Source organism: Dama dama, chromosome 11, assembly GCF_033118175.1.
Source record: "Dama dama isolate Ldn47 chromosome 11, ASM3311817v1, whole genome shotgun sequence".
In the NCBI taxonomy this organism is placed as follows: Eukaryota; Metazoa; Chordata; class Mammalia; order Artiodactyla; family Cervidae; genus Dama; species Dama dama.
Genome location: NC_083691.1, coordinates 96,050,676 through 96,071,287, shown reverse-complemented (window position 1 = coordinate 96,071,287; position 20,612 = coordinate 96,050,676). Strand labels below are relative to the sequence as shown.

The 20,612-nt window shown below is 49.9% G+C and overlaps 1 protein-coding gene across 34 annotated transcripts in view; it reads left to right on the top strand.

The window, feature by feature from the left end:
• MAP4K4 (mitogen-activated protein kinase kinase kinase kinase 4) overlaps nucleotides 1-20,612 on the top strand; it is a 151,150-nt gene that overhangs the window by 105,928 nt on the left and 24,610 nt on the right. For 4 of the 34 annotated variants that reach the window (XM_061155905.1, XM_061155887.1, XM_061155894.1 and 1 more), the window contains exons 10-17: nucleotides 763-938; nucleotides 2,504-2,576; nucleotides 4,256-4,466; nucleotides 8,417-8,578; nucleotides 13,596-13,682; nucleotides 14,301-14,396; nucleotides 17,767-18,000; nucleotides 18,946-19,052. In XM_061155905.1, coding sequence (XP_061011888.1) covers nucleotides 763-938; nucleotides 2,504-2,576; nucleotides 4,256-4,466; nucleotides 8,417-8,578; nucleotides 13,596-13,682; nucleotides 14,301-14,396; nucleotides 17,767-18,000; nucleotides 18,946-19,052 — 1,146 coding nt within the window. Of the gene's footprint in view, nucleotides 1-762; nucleotides 939-2,503; nucleotides 2,577-4,255; nucleotides 4,467-8,416; nucleotides 8,579-13,595; nucleotides 13,683-14,207; nucleotides 14,397-15,222; nucleotides 15,385-17,766; nucleotides 18,001-18,945; nucleotides 19,053-20,612 lie in introns of all 34 variants that reach the window. The other 30 variants (XM_061155903.1, XM_061155882.1, XM_061155902.1 and 27 more) reach the window with 10 other exon arrangements.

Below are 20,612 nucleotides of genomic sequence, written 5' to 3'. Positions count from 1 at the left end.
AATGAGCAAAAATAAAGTGTCTGGTGGGGTAGATGTTGGCAACAGGGTCAGTGCCCCCCTCAGCACTGTTATTTCTGCCTTTGTCCATTAAGTGTAGGGCTTCCCTGGTGGCTCAGTGGTAAAGAATCCGTCTGCCAGTGCGTGAGACACGGTTTTATTCTGGGTTGGGAAGCCCCTGGAGGAGGGAATGGCAGCCCGGTCCAGTGTTCTTGCCTGGGAAACCCCATGGCCAGAGGAGCCTGGTGGGCTACAGTCCATGGGGTTGCAAGAACCAGACATGACTTAATGGCTAAACAGCGACATAAAAGGTGGAGAGCTGACACATAACTCAGCCTAAAATGATGGAAACATTACCCGAACAAGATCCAGATCCTCAAACCACTTACCCGGGTCCCTCTCTTGTCCCTCTCTTGCTCTGTGTCTGTCCTTGTCTGTAAGGATCCACCATCTCTCCTCTGTCACCTTCCGTTCGCGAAGGCCTTCCTTCCCTCGCTTCCCCCCCCCCCCCCCCCCCCGGAATCCACGATCAACAGGCAGCATTAACCCCCACTGCCCCTGCGGCCCCCAATATGCAGTGTGACTCCTGAACTGTGGCCCCCAGGGTCCCTGCTTCGTTCCTGTTTTATCCCCATGCATTTGCAGCATTGCTCACAGTGAATCCTGAAGCCTCGCCTCATGTACCAGCTTGTAAGTTACTGGTATTTTGGAGCTTTGCTCCTCATGATAGAAATCTGATGATCTTTTTTTTACTTTCTCTTTTAGGTCCAAGAAGTTTTTTAGTTTTATAGAAGGATGCCTGGTGAAGAATTACATGCAGCGGCCCTCCACCGAGCAGCTTCTGAAGCATCCTTTCATTAGGGATCAGCCGAACGAAAGGCAGGTTAGAATCCAGCTTAAGGATCATATAGACCGGACCAGGAAGAAGAGAGGAGAGAAAGGTATGAAGTCTGGCTTTATTCTCATCTTAAATATTCTTTTAGGTTTTTGCCAACCAAAGTAGGTTGTCCCTTTCCTACTCAAGTTTGGGCTCGTCTGGCCGGGGCTTGAGTGTCTCGACCGGATTGGTCTAGGGGCCAGCCTGGCTCCGGCAGTGGCGACCCCGGGCAGCGGGGCCCTGCAGCCGGTCAGTCCGTGATGCCGTCTTGCTCTACCTCGGATCACAGCTTGCTGGCTGCGCTTCTTACCGCGCTGGGGGTCTCATTCTCCGTGTGGGCCATGCCGAGCTCAGCGTGCTGGCTGCACGCGTCACCATGGGCCTGTTACAGACTTCTCTCCTGCCCAAGGGTTTCCGGTGCTTTATGCTGCTATGGGGCTGTGGCAGGCCTGTGCTCTTGTCTCCTTTTGCTGTTCTATTTCATCAGTTTTTCCCTGGCTCCACCTTTATACTTATTAGCTTTTTATTTCAGTTGAAGTATAGTTGATTTACAATGTTGCGTTCTTTTCTGATGTAAAGTGATTCAGTCATATGTACATATGTTCTTTTTCATCTATGTTTCCATTATGGTTTGCTGCAGGACATTGAATATAGTGCCCTGTGCTGTTTGGTAGGACCTTGTTTATGTATGGTAGTGTGTATCTGGCGGCTTCCCAGGTGGTGCTAGTGGTAAAGAGCCTGCCAGCCAGTGCAGGTAGATGTAAGAGACTCAGATTCGATCCCTGGGTTGGGAAGATCCCCCTGGGGGAGGGCATGGCAACGCACTCCAGTATTCTTGCCTGGAGAGTCCCATGGACAGAGGAGGCTGGTGGGCTGTCGTCTATACGGTTGCAAACAGTCGGAGACGACTGAAGCGACTTAGCACACAGTGTGTTGTGGTATCTGCTAATCCCAAACTCTGAATTCATCCTGTCCCTCTCTTTCCCCCTTGGTAACCATCAGTTTTCTGTGTCTGTGATTCTATTTCTGTTTTGCATGTAAATCAGTTGATTTGTATCATTTTTTTAGATTTCACAAATACGTGATATATGGTATTTGTCTTCCTCTGCCTGATTTACTTCACCTTTATAATTTTGGGGAACATGTGATTTTGGTTTTCTGCTTGAGTACCTACTTTTTCTCCATCCTGCAGAGTTTTGTCTGCTGTTCTCTAAGATGATCCCTAAGTGCTAAAAATAACTGAATATATTCTCTTATTGCTTTAGTTAAGGCAGTTAAATCTCTCTTTGTTTTGACATCAGAGTGGACTTTGTGAATTTGCTGAAGCTCATGGCCCATTTTTCTTTCATGTCGTGTGCTCTGTAGCCCCTCTCCCAACCCTGCGCCCCCTGAGCTGAGCATCCCACAAGGGATTGTCACGAGTATAAGGGAATCAGCTCCTCTGCTGGCCCAGGGCCTGAGCACCCATCACAGTGGGACTCCCCGTCAAGGTCTTCCTCCCCGCGAGGTGCCCACACGTGTTACTGCTTTCTCCAAGAGTATGTGGTTTGTGCTCAGTGGTGCTGCTTCCCTTGCGTGTGGCGTCAGCACCTGTGAACCGACCCGCTCATCCTGCCCTGTCCTTTCCAGATGAGACCGAATACGAGTACAGCGGGAGTGAGGAGGAGGAGGAGGAGGCGCCCGAGCAGGAGGGGGAGCCCAGGTAAGGACGGGGCGCGCCCTGCTGGGGTCGGGGCTGCAGGAGACGCGCTTGTCGTGGGAGGGAGTCGCCAGTTACTTTGAAAATGCCTTACTATCTTCCATCCTTCACTTCTTTCAAAGACTCTTGTAAAGCACTCTCCCCGCTCTGGAGCTGCCTGCTGATTCTTTACTGAGACCGTGTTGCTTCCTCTCCCCACGGTTTGGAAATGGGCAGGCTGTCTTTGGCCCTGGGGCACGGGAGCTTACCCATGACAGTTCTTGCTCCAGGAGGTGTGGATGGAAAACATCTTGTAGCTTGTGACCCAGTCCTGCACAAACTGAATTGTCCCACTCACGGGCCACTTAGGGCCTCCACTAAAAACACTATAGTCTTCCCCAAAACACGCCTGTTGGCTGGTTGGTTTTCCCCTTCCCACCCGTGTGGTCACCAGCATTCACTGTCTTTATGAGGATGCGTTCTGGGCTGATCCATTCTGTAGTCTGTTTTGGCCCTCTCTGGCTCCCCAAGACCCAGGGAAGCAGAAGGTTGAAGATTTGGTAGCAGGAACCTCATAGTGACTCGTTAATCAAGGAAGAGAGGATTTAAAAGCTTTAATAATGGTCTTGTCTGCCTGGTGTCCAATGTAGCCGACTAGCTGGACACAAGGAGGGCCGGGAGTGTGGTTGAGAGACTCTGTGTGCAGAGAATGGATGTTTGAAGAGAGCAAATCAAGACAGAAGAGAATTTATTGGAAAAAAAACTCCATCACATCTTTTTGTAATTACATGAAAGATTTGAATCCATTTGAGACAAATTTTGAGAGCAGTGTGAACTGATCGCATGAGCAGTATGGTTGTTTGGGGTCAGGGATGTGATGTAATGGAAGAGGCAATTGAGGAAGGTTTCTTTGCCATGTGATTCTGGGGGGTTTGAGAGTGGAGAAGTGACTCTCCCCCGGGAGACCAGCTGGGAGGGATGTGCTTCAGTTTACGTGTGTGGTGGCGCATCCTTGGGACCCTTGGGCTCAGCTGCCGGGAGCAGAGAAAGCGAGAGGGTTACGCGGCAGGGAACAGGACCAGACAGGAGGGCGAGGGTTGGTACGTGCTGACGGCGACTCCGCTGTGACGACCTGTCTGGCCTGAAATGTGCTGACGCTGTTCCCGATGGGAAGTCAGGTGGTCACAGAGGGTCTAACAACGGGTGGAAGATGGTGGCTTCAGCTCTCCGCTGCACAGTTTTGGTGGACGTGAGAATCCTACCTAGAGACGTCCTGTCAAATCAGACACCCAGGACAGAGTTTTATGGTATTTATGACCGTAGGAAGAAGAGATGAAAGGTGATGCTATTGAACTGTGTGTGCTAAGTTGCTTCAGTCGTTTCTGACTCTTTGTGACCCCACGGACTGTAACCTGCCAGCCTCCTCTGTCCGTGCGGTTTTCCAGACAAGAATACTGGAGTGGGTGGCCATTCCCTTCTCCAGAGCCTACCTAGAGATGTCCTGTCAAATTAAACACTCAGGACTGAGTCTTAAGGCATTGATGATGCAGATGAAGGAAGAGGTGATGCTGCTTAACTGTAGGTTTTGGTTATCCCCATGGGTTTGTCTGCCGGGTCTCGGGGCGGGAGGAGCCCGGCAGATGTAGATGTGGACGTGGACTGGCTCGCGCCCCTGAAAGCCCCTCACCTGCTTCCCCCCACAGCTCCATCGTCAATGTGCCGGGGGAGTCGACGCTGCGCCGAGACTTCCTGCGGCTCCAGCAGGAGAACAAGGAGCGCTCCGAGGCCCTGAGGAGGCAGCAGCTCCTGCAGGAGCAGCAGCTCCGGGAGCAGGAGGAGTATAAGCGGCAGCTGCTGGCGGAGAGGCAGAAGCGGATCGAGCAGCAGAAGGAGCAGAGGCGGCGGCTGGAAGAGGTAGAAGAGGAAGTGTTCGAGGCGGGCCCCACTGTCTAGTCCCAGGGGCATCCCGGTGCTCCGAGGGCCGTTCTCCGCGGCCCTCTCCCCGGCTTGGCCACGCCAGGCGCGCCAGTTCCCTCCGGCAGGACGGCACATGCCCAGAGGCCCCAGGAATGTTCTTCCCTTGTGTGATCTTTAGGGACCCGCCCCGCCCCGTTACCCATCCTCTTCATGCAGGTCATGGGTGGCGTCACCCTGGGTCTGCGGAGGCCGTGTCCACTGCGGTCTGAGTCGGCTGGCTCAGCCTTGACCTCGTTTCGCTTTCACTCTTGGCCTCGAGGTCCAAGCTGGCGTGTCATAAATATTTTCCTAGAACTTTTAGACCTTTCCACAGGGAAAACATTTTTTTCCTACAAAAATGCCTTCACTTTACGTTCATTTAAGAGGGAAGGATAAAGAAAAGAATTACATCGGGCATAATACAAATGCCGTTTTGTAATCTGGCGGTTGTGGGGGATTAGTTCTTTGTAGGGGACACTTTTTGTACCACCAGCTCCTTTAACTCACTGAGACTCTCAACACTGGTAATGTGATTACTAGGGCTGCTTCCTTTTTAATTCTCAGAGACACTGTTCCCTATATTTCACTTGAGGCTCAAAAGACCCTTTTTCTTTTTTAATCTAATTTTAATTTGTTTTAATTTTTTGTTTTCTTTCCCTGACTGCCATTTACTGTATACTTCACAGCTTCAGATTTCTCACTTACAGTAGTTTATTTCCATTTACTTCATCTTATTGTTTCACCTTTATCCTTGATGCCAGGAGAAAGAACCCCAAAGAACAGTCAACCTGTTGATACTATACAGTGGAGTTTAATTTAAATAATAGCACATGGTGTGTTTTTTTTCCCCCAAAGATTTTTTGTGTGTGTGTGGATCATTTTAAAAAAACTTTTTATTGAATTTGTTATGGTATTGCTTCTGTTACATGTTTTGTTTTTTTTGGGCCAAGAGGTACTTGGGATCTTTGTACCCCGACCAGGGATCGGACTTACACCCCTGCATTGGAAGGCGAAGTCTTAACCACTGGGTCGGCATGGAAGTCCCACCACACGTGCTTTTTCCCAAGATACTTAAGGCTACATGTTGTGGAGAAAACCTCTGCTTTGTTCTGTGTGTTACCTGGTAGCTCAGTGGTGAATCCACCTACCAGGGCAGGAGACGTAAGAGACGTGGGTTTGGTCCCTGGGTCGGGAAGATCCCCTGGAGGGGGAAATGGCAATCCGCTCCAGTGTTCTTGCCTGAGAAATCCCATGGACAGAGGAGCCTGGCTGTCTACAGTCCACGGGGTCGCACACGAGTCGGACATGACTCAGCGACTGAGCCTGCATGCACACAACTTCTGTTAAAGTCAGTAAGCCAGTGCAGTGTCTGTGAATGAACCCCACTGTTATCAGCACCGACCTAGTTAGAAAAGTCAGACGTTTGAGATGAAAGCACTGCTTTTAAATGCCGATCTGGAAAAAGAACTTCAAGATAATTAAAGCATGGTTGGAAAAGTACATATTTACTCAGGCATGCTTGGAAAAATTTAAGTAAGAAGGAAATCTCTTTATAATTTGAGAGCTTTGGAAATGACTTTACAGCAGCATGCAGGTTTTCAGTTTGTTAGGTTTTGTTTTTAAAGAAAGAATGATTTAAGAAAATAAGAATGACATCAGTTTGAAAATACTTCAAAGGATTTTTATTATGTTTATCATTCTTAATGGGGTAACCTGAGCGGGCATGTTTCTTAGACTCTTGGGTTTTGTTGCTTGAAGTTGCAGGCAGAACGTTAATCCAGTGTGGATTGATGTTGCTGAGTTGGTGGCTGATGGTGTGTATGTTTAATTTTGGCCATTTTCTTTTAACGTTCTATTGTGAAAGGCCAGCTTTTCACCTTAGTGATCTCTTAAGGTATTTATTTACTAAGGGCCTTCTTTAACCCCTCAGCACACACACACCCCAATTAAGGGCCTGTTCTGACTGTAGTGGTTTGTACAGTTGGAGTTTAAATTTTGGCTCTTGGTCCAGTTTGCAGCTTCAAGTACTAGCACATAATGTGGAAGAGGAATTGGTAACTGCATTGTTCTTTGCCTCGGCCATCAGCCTCCCAGCCAGGACTTGTTTAGTGAGTCAGGGAAATGTACCGCGTGCCACATTATCCTGTGGATTTTTAAGAAGTGTGTGGCTTATCTTACCTATAAGACTTGGACGAGAGGGGCTGTGTCTGATTCATTTTGTGTTCCCACGATGCTTCATGAGTATTTCTCAAAAGGAGGAATCAGCATTTGTAGCTTGGGTATAAGTGTCCTGGGAACTCGCACCCTTCTTCAATGAACTTTTGGGCTTGAGATCTCTTGAGTTCCAGAGCCATCTTTGTTGTTGTTTAGATGCTCAGTTGTGTCCAACTCTTTGCAACCCCATGGACTGTAGCCCACCAGGCTCTTCTGTCTGTGGAATTCTCCAGGCAGGAAGACTGGAGCGGCTTGCCGTTTCCTTCTGCAGGGGATCTTCCCAACCCAGGGATCCAGCCTGCGTCTCCTGCATTGGTAGGCGGATTCTTTACTGTTGAGCCACCAGGAAAGCCCTCCAGCCACCTCAAAGGACCCGGCAGAACATCCTTAGCCACAAAGGGTGTGTTACTTTCTCTCTGAAACTTGCCCTTGTCTTCTTTGGAGACAGAAATTTGTACCCTGAGGCTGGTGTGAGGTGGACCCTTGACTCAGCGGCCGTGCGGTGGGCAGGGTGTGCAAGCACCCAGCGCTGCTTCTGCTGCAGCCTGTCTGACTGACCTGGAGGGGAATTGTTACTTATCCTCATGCCTTCCTCTGTTGTGGTTCTTGAGCTACGCTAGAGACTTCGTTGCTGTTGAGTCACTAAGTTGTATCTGACTCTTGGGGACCCCATAGACTGAGCACTGCCAGTGCTGGAGACTGTTTCAATGTAAATTAACTTCAGTGAAATAAAACGAAAAGCTCAGTTCCCCCCAGTTTAGGTGCTGGGTAGCAGCCTGGGGCCGGTGGCCGCTGTGCTGAGATAGGGTACCTCCCCATCCCAGGGGTGCTGCCGGCCAGCATTCTGCACGTTTGTGGGAGGACTTGATTTGTACTCCACGCGGTGGCCCTGCTTCACTGGCAGAGGCGTGTCTGGGCCGGATGAGAAGTGGCCCAGTGCGCCCAGGTCACACTGGTGCTCAGAGGAGAGGCTGTGAGAGCAAGTCTGCCGCCTCAGTAGCACCTGTTCATAGGATGCAGGGTGCTGTCTGGTTAGCGGTGGGAGTCAAGGGTGGTCCTTGACCGGGAGCCCACCACCCTGTCAGCACTGGACAAGTGACTTATGTTTCCTCCTCAGTGGAGTAGGAGTGAGGGGCTTCCTAGGTTTGCCATGAGACTTGCAGTAGGTAAGGGGACGCGGACGGAAGATTGTCAGATACTCAGCGCCGTGCAGACACAGAGTGAGCTTGAGCCGCGGTGGTGTTTATCTTCACGAATAATAATCATGACATCTCTTAATTTTCTTGGTGTCGCTTCCTCTTTCCCTGAGGTATGCTTCTTTTTTTCCCTCTTTTAAGCATTTCTCTCCCCCCGCCCCCCCATTTCTGTTCTCCTGTATTCATTTCTCTACTTTTCCTTCTGACTTGAGAGCCTTGAGTAACCCTGTCAGTGATACTCAGAGGTACTGAATTCGTCATCCCCTCGTTGCTGTGGTTCAGTGAAGAACAAGGAATAACATACCAAAATGAAACCCAGCTCTGACCTGTACTTATGAGGATGCTGGTGTGTGGGCAGAGGACAGCATGGAAATAGTCGGCTGGCGGAGGTGGGGTCCCCCAGCCCCGCTCTCGCATCTCCCTGTAAGCGGACAGCACGCCGTCCTGGGCACTGTGGCCGGGCAGTCTGCTGACAATGCACCATCTTGACTTTCGCAGCAACAAAGGAGAGAGCGGGAAGCCAGAAGGCAGCAGGAACGTGAGCAGCGGAGGCGGGAACAGGAGGAGAAGAGGCGGCTGGAGGAGCTGGAGAGACGGCGGAAGGAAGAGGAGGAGCGGAGGCGGGCGGAGGAGGAGAAGAGGAGAGTGGAGAGGGAGCAGGTCAGTCCTCGGGGGTGTTCTGGCCGGGACTTTGGGACTTTGTCACTTGGCAGAGTTGGGGGATTGCAGGCAGAAAGCACACATAATATACGCATGTGCACACGCGCACATGCACACACACAGAAGTTTAGGACTTCAGAGGTTGGAGAATGCAGAAACAGTTGGAAGCATTCACTCTAGTAAATTGAATCTCTTGTCTTTACCAAGAGATACATAAATCATTACACTTCGGACACATCTCTCAAAACCAGAAGGGTGGTCTCCACTATTATGATGCCTGAAAGATTTCTAAATGTGTCCTCTCGGTTTGGCTTAAATGCTTTGAACCTCAAATATCTGGATAATGAAAAGGGAAATTTAAAACCAACCTTGAGACATTTCCTATGAGAAATGTTTGAAGCATCCAATGACTGATTATTTTAAGATATATTTGCAGATATTAATAATTCAGTGTGTACATAATGTAACGTTAGAATAACTGATAACATCAGCCAAACAAATGCCATCATATTTTAGTGATATTTATAGCATGTTAATGTCAGATTATGTTGTCTTCAGGAATCTGATTCCTGAACCACCTCTGCAAACAGAAATTGTGCGTTTTGTCATCTGTGTCATCTGTGTGAATCCCATCATGCTTGCGTGCCTTTGAGTTGATCAGTCTTTGTTACGAGCTTTGAATAAAGGAAAACAGATATGAATGGGGACCAATTTAAATGATACCTGAAATTCATGCTTAAAATGCTTATAAACAATGGTATTAGCATTCAAATTTGATTATTCCACTACTATCCTTGAGACTCATCCTTTGTCTTGGGTTTTCCTAGTGTTGGATCTACATAACATTTTTTTGTTGTTGTTGGAGTTTAAGTTATTCTCTCTCTTTCTTTACTGACTTTGTTAGCCAGTTAACTGTGGTGTGTTTAGGTTTCATATGCTGACTTATAGTTGGGGACTACAAAGAGGAGTAAATATATGCTTGAAAAAATTAAGTCATCGAGGAATAATTGTTGAAACTTGATTGGGAGAAGAGGGTGTGACTCTAATACTGAGAGTCATTGACTTTCATGTATAGCAGGTGTTCCTCATCTCCTCTTTTATAAAAATAGCATCAAAGGTCAGTTTTATTCCAAAATATTCCCCGTGTCAGCCGTGCTGTAGGAACACGTCATTTCTGTGTGAACGTGGGTGTCTGTATACATGTGTCCTTGTCCAACTGTCCCTGTGATATGGAGGCAGAAAACCAGCGATGTCCTGAGCTGAACCTGCAGCTGTGATTCAGTTGTTTGGTCTGGAGAAGTGGGGAGCCGGGAGTCGGGGTCCTGTCAGCCATTAGGGGGCGGGGGGTGCGGTTGGGCACATTCCCCAGGGCAGGTCTTGGCCATCCTGGGGGCGGTGGTGCAGGGGAGCGTCTGTGTCCCGGACTGGAGCCTGGATTAGAATCCAGGGGCCTTGGCCAGTGGTCTGTGGATACACTTTACCCAGATTGAATTTTGGGGGACTAAATTTGCTTTGTAAAGAAAAACTTTCTGAGGGAAATTTATGCCATGGTTTCTGCTCTCTAGCGTTCTCTCCACCTGTTCAGCCCAGCTGGATGGCTGCTTTTAGGGCGTACACTCAGCAGTAGACACTGCAAAGAAATAATCTGAATAATCTGAATTTCAAAATAAAATCTCCTCCCCGACCCCTCACTCTGCTCCTTTACTAGAGAAGTGAGCTTTTCCGCTGTTGAAAGGGAGCCTTTTATTTGTAAAATCTTGGTGATCTTCGAAGTAATTTCATGTCTGTTTCATATATGAGCCTCATAAAAAGTCCTGAGAGTTGGGAGAGAATATTCTTGATGCTCATTTCCCCAAAGAGAAGACTGAGGGAGTGGGTGGCCGAGGCCTTGTGGGAAACTCGTCTGAATGTTGGCGGATCGAGGTCTCCTGATTTCCCTCCCATCAAGTACGCAGCCAGCTCCACAGCTGGGGTTTTCCCTTTTACATCATGTATTTTGGATGTGTTTACCTGGTTATTTTTGTTTGTTTTGTTATAGAGGTTTAGCATTCTCTTCCCATTGAAAAGAAGTCACACTGCCCCCATAGACACACACAGACACACACACACATCTGCTTACCCCACAGACAGACAGACAGACACACACACACATCCGCTTACCCCACAGACACACACACACGCGTCCGCTTACCCCACAGACACACACACACACACACGCGTCCGCTTACCCCATAGACAGACAGACAGACACACACACACACATTCGCTTACCCCACAGACAGACACACACGTCCGCTTACCCCACAGACACACACACGCGTCCGCTTACCCCACAGACACACATATCCGCTTACACCACAGACACACACACGTGTCCGCTTACCCCACAGACACACACACGTGTCCGCTTACCCCACAGACACACACATACACACACACACATGTCTGCTTACCCCATAGACACACACACACACGTCCGCTTACCCCACAGACACACACATACACGTCCGCTTACCCCACAGACAGACACACACGTCCGCTTACCCCACAGACACACACATCCGCTTACCCCCCACACACACACACACACACGTCCGCTTACCCCACAGACACACACACACGTCCGCTTACCCCACAGACACACACACAGACACACACTCACGTCTGTTTACCCCACAGACACACACTCACGTCCGCTTACCCCTCAGACACAGACACACACACACACAGACAGACACGCACACACAGACACACAGAGACACACACACAGACACACATACACACAGACACACACACATTCGTTTACCCCACAGACACACACACACACGCATCCACTTACCCCATAGACAGACACACACACACACACACATTCGCTTACCCCACAGACACACACACACACGCATCCGCTTACCCCACAGACACACACACACGTCCACTTACCCCACAGACACACACACACGTCCGCTTACCCCCACAGACACACACACACGTCCGCTTACCCCACAGACACACACACACGTCCACTTACCCCACAGACACGCACACACGTCCGCTTACCCCACAGACACACACACGCGTCCGCTTACCCCACAGACACACATATCCGCTTACACCACAGACACACACACGTGTCCGCTTACCCCACAGACACACACACGTGTCCGCTTACCCCACAGACACACACATACACACACACACATGTCTGCTTACCCCATAGACACACACACACACGTCTGCTTACCCCACAGACACACACATACACGTCCGCTTACCCCACAGACAGACACACACGTCCGCTTACCCCACAGACACACACATCCGCTTACCCCCCACACACACACACACACACGTCCGCTTACCCCACAGACACACACACACGTCCGCTTACCCCACAGACACACACACAGACACACACTCACGTCTGTTTACCCCACAGACACACACTCACGTCCGCTTACCCCTCAGACACAGACACACACACACACAGACAGACACGCACACACAGACACACAGAGACACACACACAGACACACATACACACAGACACACACACATTCGTTTACCCCACAGACACACACACACACGCATCCACTTACCCCATAGACAGACACACACACACACACACATTCGCTTACCCCACAGACACACACACACACGCATCCGCTTACCCCACAGACACACACACACGTCCACTTACCCCACAGACACACACACACGTCCGCTTACCCCCACAGACACACACACACGTCCGCTTACCCCACAGACACACACACACGTCCACTTACCCCACAGACACGCACACACGTCCGCTTACCCCACAGACACACACACACACGTCCGCTTACCCCACAGACACACACACACACACGTCCGCTTACCCCACAGACACACATGTCCGCGTATGCCACAGACACACACACACACGTCCGCTTACCCCACAGACACACACGCGTCCGCTTATCCCACAGACAGACACACACGTCCGCGTATGCCACAGACACACACACACACGTCCGCTTACCCCACAGACACACACACACACGTCCGCTTACCCCACAGACACACACACACGTCCGCTTACCCAACAGACACACACACACACGTCCACTTACCCCACAGACACACACACACGCGTCCACTTACCCCACAGACACACACACACGTCCACTTACCCCACAGACACACACACACGTCCGCTTACCCCACAGACACATAAACACGTCCGCGTACGCCACAGACACACACACACACACGTCCGCTTACCCCACAGACAGACACGCACGTCCGCTTACCCCACAGACACACACACAGACACACACTCACGTCTGCTTACCCCACAGACCCACACTCACGTCCGCTTACCCCTCAGACACACACACAGACACACACAGACACAGACACACACACAGACACACACACAGACAGACACACACACACAGACACACACACACACCCCCATCGCTGTTCGTCTGGGAGAAGCCTCCTGTGTCTGCTGTCCCACGCCAGGACTTTGGGAATGTACTCGTTGTCCGTGTGTGTTAAAGAAAAAAACAAAGCTTGGTTATTTAATATTAGACAGTTGTTGGTTTGGGGTTTTAAAAGTTGGCAGTGCACGCTTGTTATAAACAGTAATTAATTATCAGACAGACATTAACGTGAACTCTGGCCTCCTTGTTAGACCCTCGGTTGCTCTGGGCTTGCCTTCTGAAGAGGAGCAGCCTGGTCCTCGCAGAGCTTCCGTTTGTGTGCAGCAGCCATGTGCAAACAGAATAACTCACCCATGCGTTTGTGGTTGTCATTGGCCTGCATGTCATTATTTATTAGACTCTCCAGGTCTCAGAGGCCAATTCGAAGTTCCTGGGAGGGGGCATATCCTTGGCAGTGGGCTTTTTCAGCCATTTGTGGCGAAGTGAGTCACCCCCAGATGGTGGGGGCAGACAGCTGTGGGCACCGCATGCAGGGAGTCTTGACGCGTCCCTCGGGGATCCGCTGATTGCGCATGCTCTCTGTGCGACAGGAGTACATCCGACGGCAGCTGGAGGAGGAGCAGCGTCACCTGGAACTGCTTCAGCAGCAGCTGCTCCAGGAGCAGGCCATGCTACTGGTAACGCCCCGCGCGGCCCCGCCCCGTGGCTAGGGCACCCCGAGCTGGGCAGGGCCCTGCCGACCCCCGGGGCCCCTGTGGCTCTGGCCGCCTCTCAGGGACACGTCCTCTGGGCTCCCACTGCTGTTGGGCGCACCAGAGGCGGCGTTTCGTCCCCTCTCTCCCGTTGCTGAGCTCCCTGTTCTCATTCAGTAGATAGACAAGGTTTTGCGCAGCACACGTGGCATTTGGTGAACAAGCTAGGATGCTGAGAGCGGAAGGTTCAAGGCACATGCCTTAGGGACTTTTACCTAGACTCTTCCAAGTGTCTTTTGAAACCTGCATTTCCGGGGGAGGGGTTTCTCTCTACCTGTCCGGTGACCTTGTGGTTAGTGGCCCGCGGTCAGATTTTCCCGCAGGTTTCCCGCCATTCTGCATCCTGGCTTTGTCACGAAGCCAGCGTCAGCGCACGCTGTCCTGGGGAGAAGAGCCGGGGCGAGGCAGGCCCCCCGGGGCCCTGGACTGAGTGTCCCCTCTCCCCCCAAGGAGTGCCGCTGGCGGGAGCTGGAGGAGCACCGGCAGGCAGAGCGGCTCCAGAGGCAGCTGCAGCAAGAACAAGCCTATCTCCTGTCTCTACAGCACGACCCCCGGAGGCCGCCCCCGCCGCCAGACAGGAGCAAGGCCGGCCTGCACGAGCCCAAGGCCCAGCACGAGCCCGCTGACCGGGCCCGCGAGGTATGGCGTCCCTCATCCTCTGCCCTCTCCAGGGAGTGGTGGGTGGCCAGGGGCTGGGAGGGGCCCCTTCTCTGCTTGGTGTTGTCTCGAGAGGACCCAAGAGCCTCTTTGACAGTTCCCAGTCACCTGAACACTGACCTAGACGGGAAGATGGGAGGTCGTGTGGCAGCATCCTTCCATCCCTGTCACGGGGGGAGGGTGGCCTGCTCAGCTGTTTTCCCAGAGCTGCCATTTGGATGAAGTGTCCCTGGGCCCGACTCACTGGATTTTTGGTGATAAGGGTTTATTTTCTGAATTGGGGCTTGTGGGCTCCCAGGGTCTCTGGCAGGGATGTTGGCAGAGCAAGATGGTTGCTAGGATATGAGCAGGATGGACTGGGCGGCCCGTAGGGTATGGATGCTGGCCCGTCGGGGGCTTCCAACCAGGCCCTCACGTGCTAGAGGCAAATGTCCTGCTTGCTTGGCAGTGCCTTGATTTTTGGTGGAATGAAACGTGCTAGATTCCTGGTGATATTCAGTGGGTTTAGTTGGTCGCAAGAGATTAATTTCTTTTCTTGGCTTATCTTCACATGCACTCCTAGCATCCAGCTGGTGGGGGGAGGTCTTAAAGGCTGCCTCTCTCAATTTTGATCTTTGTGACGATGTCTTGATCCTGCCTAAGATCGCTGTCTTGTGCTATCTGCCTCCGTCTCTTTTCTCGTGGTTGAAGAAAACAGAAGGCTTCTCCTTAGGGTCCTTCCACTTTCAGGCCGTCTCCAGTGTCTCTGCTTTTTTTTTTTTTTCTCTCCTACTAACCCTGAGTTCTGTCTCCTGATTCTCTGACGCAGGTGGAAGATAGATTTAGGAAAACTAACCACAGCTCCCCCGAAGCCCAGTCTAAGCAGACGGGCCGAGTATTGGAACCTCCAGTGCCTTCCAGATCAGAGTCTTTTTCCAGTGGCGACTCCGAGTCTGTGCACCCTGCCCTGCAGAGACCCGCCGAGCCACAGGTAGAGTGGCCCGTGGGCTGTGTGGGTCACGGAGACGCTCACAGAGGCTCGGCGAGCCACCAGCCTGCTCGCACGGCTCAGTTTGGTGTGTTCAGAAAGGGAAGCTGTTAGCAGAGTGAGTTTAGACTAAAGAGGACCTGGCCTCAGTGGGTAGGGAAAACCAGGGTTCTCTTCCACACGATTGTTGTTGTGCCTACTAAGAACATCTAGATTCGGTGATTTCTTCTTTCTAACTTTTCGTCTTCACTGACTCAGATGGTCGTAAAGCAGTGCCTCCTTACTGAATACAAAGACTTTTCCATTCAGGATATAGAAAGTTACTGTTGTAAGTATGCAAAGGGAGACCTTATCTCAACCTGGGGAGTTCTGTGAGTGGGAGGCCCTGAAATTCTTTTATCTTTTAAAATGTTTATATAAACATACATATTTTTGGAGCGGGAAAGGGGAAGGAGACTTTTATCAGATTCTCAAAAGGTTCAACATCCAAAAACGTTTACGACCCAAGTGGGTTGGGTATGGGTTTCCCTGAGGTAGGTCAGGGTAGAGGTCACTGGGTGGGCCCTGGCATTCAGCCCCGCCCAGCTTTGGGTGGAGGGGACCTCCATGCCATCTGGAGGATAAAGCAGACAGCAGAGACGACCCGGGTCGGAGCTCTCAGAGATCCTTAGGATGCGGGTCCCCACTCTTCGCTGAAGGAAGCTGACCTTCAGGCGTCTCGCTCCCGGCAGAGTGCAGTCCAGGGTACTGGGCGCCGAGTCCGTGAGGCCGCGTTTACCTGTCCACTGCTGTTTGCCTGGGCTGGGGACAGTAGCGGTCGTGGTGGTGTTCAGACCAACCCAGATGAGGACTGGAGCGTACTTTACAGTAAATACCCTTGATTTGGAGCAGTTTTACAGTGAAAAGAAGACCTGGGGTGAAGCTCAGTGGGGTCACTGTTGGGAGGGTGGTGTTGATGAGACGAGCAGTGTCCTGATTCCCAGGAAGACTGACCCAGAAGCCAGCGGGCAGCTCCAGAAAGTGAGGAGTGGAAACAGAAAGGATGTAGAGGAAAGCAGGATGGATGACGGGGGAAAGGAGGATGGGGAGAATAGGTTTGCTGAAGGTTAGACGTCCCCTAAATGGAAACTCCTTATGTGGCCACTGCTAGTGTAGAGAAAAGGAATTCCTGCATTATGTAGACTACTTTTTATACTGATGACTAATTAACATAGTGCCTGGAAATAGGCTCTATTTTCCCTTTTCTGTCTGAAGTGGCTTTTAGCCAAAAACCTGCACTTATGAAAACATGATTTGGGAAAAACCTTTTTTCATGTAGGACTTCATTTTAAAACCTATTTTTTACTACACTTGCAGATAATGCTTTTAGTTACATGCTTTCCCCCTGAAAATCAAATATTTTGGAAGTCTGGGATTATACTAATAACGGAACTTGCGTGACTCTCATCTAGAAATTACGAACTTGAAACTATTTCTGGATCTTAAACCTGGCAGCGTTGAATCAATCCTGATTGAATATTTCCAGTTCTCATCAAATATGATGATGTAATAGCTAGAATTATGCAAATTTTAATACTGGACCATTATTTTAAAACAAAAAGTGTAGTCTTAAGAAAATACAGATTGTTTCAGAAATGGCTTTTCCAGTTTAAAAGTGACCAGATGGTTTCAGTTGCCAAGGCACTGTTTTATATCTTCCAGTGTCAAGTAGACGGAATACCCCCTCAGTAGTCCACGTAGGGAATTCCACTGCTGATCATTTCTAAAGAAATTGAAGTCCTCTTTTTTTTTTTTTTTCTGACTAGTACAAAGACATGTAAAGTTCTCAGGGGATTGGAGTGTTTTAAGTTGTGGGATGCAAAAGAAGGAACATGGTTGGTGTATTTGACAAGCTGGCTGTTTTTAAGTTCAACTCTACAGCCTATCGGAACACGTGGTCTTTGCACAGTAAATGTGTGACTGTTGTGACTTGGGAGGACGGGCAGCCAGGTGTGCACGTGTGGCGATGCCCATCCTGTGGTCTCCCCACTCTGCCTGTCCAGCTGCTTTGACGCAGAAATGCATGCCGCACGTTGTCCATCAGACAAGAACGCTTTTTAAATTTTTTGATCTTCACACTTACTGCTCTCTGTAACGTTTGTCTGGGTACTAAGAGTTTTCCGTATAAATGTACATTTGTGCTTTTCTGCATTCTGTGCTGCCCAGACCACCCTGCGCGCGACCCTCCCCCCGCAAAGCGTAGCTGTCGTCCGCTTGGCTGACCTAGTCCCAAGCTGCCCCGTGTGGGTCCCCCACCACCCCGGCGCTCTCTCTGGAATTGATATTTACCAGAAAAGCGTTTTCTGCAGAACGCATTGAATGTGTTGTGTTTTGTTTTCTCGGAAGGTACAGTGGTCCCACCTGGCATCTCTCAAGAACAATGTTTCCCCTGTCTCGAGATCCCATTCCTTCAGTGACCCTTCTCCTCCCAAATTTGCACACCACCATCTTCGCTCTCAGGACCCCTGCCCACCTTCCCGCAGTGAGGTGCTCAGTCAGAGTTCTGACTCTAAGGCGGAGGTGCCCGACCCAGCCCAGAAGGCTTGGTCTAGATCAGACAGTGACGAGGTGCCTCCAAGGGTAAGAAGCAGAAAGACAGACGTGTGCTGCTTTTTCCTTTTCCTTATTTATCTATTTATTTTTTAATTACTGATTTCAGTGAAGGGTGTGGTGACGTCGCCAGAATTAATGGGTGATGAAATGGCAGAACTTCTCGCAGTGGGGAGAAAATTCCATAGTGAGGCCGTCACATTCAGCCCTCAGCCAGTTAGCTCTTCACTTGTGTCTCTAACTCTGTGCTGAAACATACGATACCAAAATAATTTAATAAGAGTACATCTACAAAGAGTATGCATCTAGAACAGACAGGATCAAAATAGATTTTACCAGCTGTCTTGTCAAGTTTATACAGAAGCTATAAATGACTATGCACTGCTAAGTAATATCAAAATTTTCAGAAAAGATCTCATAAGGGAAAAAACGAACATAAATGTTTCCCAAAACAGACTTTTTTTTTTTTTTTAATTGAGGGATTTTTTTTTTTTCCTTCCTTTCAATTTTAACGTTTCTAAAATTTTGGGTTTGGTCATTAATGTTGAAATTCAACAAAAAGTCACATTTTAATTTTTTTTTCCCTCCACTCGGAACTTGCTTCCTCTGAGTATTTTCTTGCTTCCAACATCCTTTGTTTCTTGCCCATCCATTTGTAAGCCATTGTTTGGTTTCTTTGAGCTTATTTCCCTGATTCTCACATTATCTCAGCAAAATGCTTTTGTATGTCCCCTGCCACCACGCTTCAGCGCCAGCATCATTCACGTGTGACGGGAGCATAGGAAGGGGGGCCTGGTGCCTCTGACCACGTTTTCCCTTTCTGTTGTGTCACGGGAAGACAGGGAGCATCAGCGGGCGGGGGTAGGTGTGTGATAGAAGGGTGGCAAACTAGAATGACCTTAGAGGTGGTTGGTAGGAAAGGCTTTGTTCTTCTCACGTTTTCAGTAGTTTAATCGCTGTATTTGGTACCCAAAGGTCCCTGTGAGAACAACGTCACGGTCCCCCGTCCTGTCCCGCCGGGATTCCCCCCTGCAGGGCAGTGGGCAGCAGAATAACCAAGCTGGTCAGAGAAACTCCACCAGGTAAGTGACGAGCAAAGCTTAGGACAGGTCTGCCGCACGGTGTCCTGCAGTCTTTTTTTTTTAATTTATTTTTAATTGGAGGATGATTGTTTTACAATGTTGTGTTGGTTTCTGCCATACAAAAATGTGAATCAGCTTTAAGTATACAGACATCCCCTCCCTCTTGAGCCTTGCATAACGTTTTTTGTGCTCTCAAACATGGAAGTTCTGGGGCAAAGAGGTGATCCTTTTATAAAGAAAATGCCAAAAAATCCATTCACGTGAATAATGTCAAATTGATCCATGGGGGAAAGAGATGAAATCTGACCATGTATTGTGGCAGTTTTAAGATGAAGAATCCCTGCCTCTGGGAGTTTTAAGTGGGAAAACCCCAGGGAAGGGGGTTTCCCAGGACACTGTGACCCAAGAGGGTTTGTGATCCAAAGGATGTTGGGGGGCCCTGGGAGTGGCATAGAAATTACACACAGGCCACGAGAGAAAGACAGTGGTCGACTTTGAGTTGGTGGTAAACTTGTGGATTAACCACAAAATGTTTTCAGGTTCTAGAGCTGTTCTGTAGAGTAGCTGTTAGCCACGTGGGTGTTGGCAGTAGTTTAGTCACTCAGTCGTGTCCAACTCGTTTTAACTCCATGGCCTGTAGCCCGCCAAGCTCCTCTGTCCATGGGATTTTCCCAGGCAAGAACACTGGAGAGGATTACCTTTGCCACATGAGGCTACTTAAATTTGAAGTTTATTAAGATTACATAAAATTAAAACTTAATTTCCTGAGCTGCACTGGTCACCTTTGAAGGTCTGCATAACCTCATATAGTTGGTGGCGACCGTGTTCTCCAGCTCAGGAACTCACAAGAGGTCGTGTGAAGGGTTTGGTACCCTGATCATCACTGAGCCTCCAGACTTGGTGTCATGGGATAACCCGAGGCAGTGGAATGGGTGACATGAAGCCCAGGAGCTTCATGGAGAACTTTCTCAGCTGTCAGCGGTCAGGGTGGGCTGCAGGGTCCTCCTGTGCCCGAGTCCACGTGTTAGTTCTTCACCTAGAGAACCGGTGCCGTGGTGTGTCTGCGGCAGGGATGTGCCCCAGCCCACGTGCTGTCACATCTCCAGCCCAGATCACGGGAAAAGGACCGTCAGTTCTTGACAGCAGCGGGTACTAGAAACAGCATGATTTTGTGGGTAATCACATGGGTGGAATTTTTCATAATAAGAAACTGAGTTTGTAGCTGAGACAAAAATAGTGACACTTCTAGACAGAACAATAGCATTTCCTCTTCACACCCAAAGAGGATTCGGGGTCCACTAATGGTTGGATGGGCTTTCCTGGTGGCTAAGTGATGAAGAATCAGCCTGCCAGTGGAGGAGATAGGGGTTTGATCCCCGGGTCGCAAAGATCCCCTGGAGGAGATAATGGCAACCCACTCCAGTATTTTTGCCTGGGAAATCTCTGGGGCAGAGGAGCCTGGCAGGCTGCAATCCAGGGGGTCACAAAAAGAGTCAGATGTGACTTAACAACTGAACAACGGTAGAATGAATGGCTTTGACGTTTTCGGTGTGTTCAGCT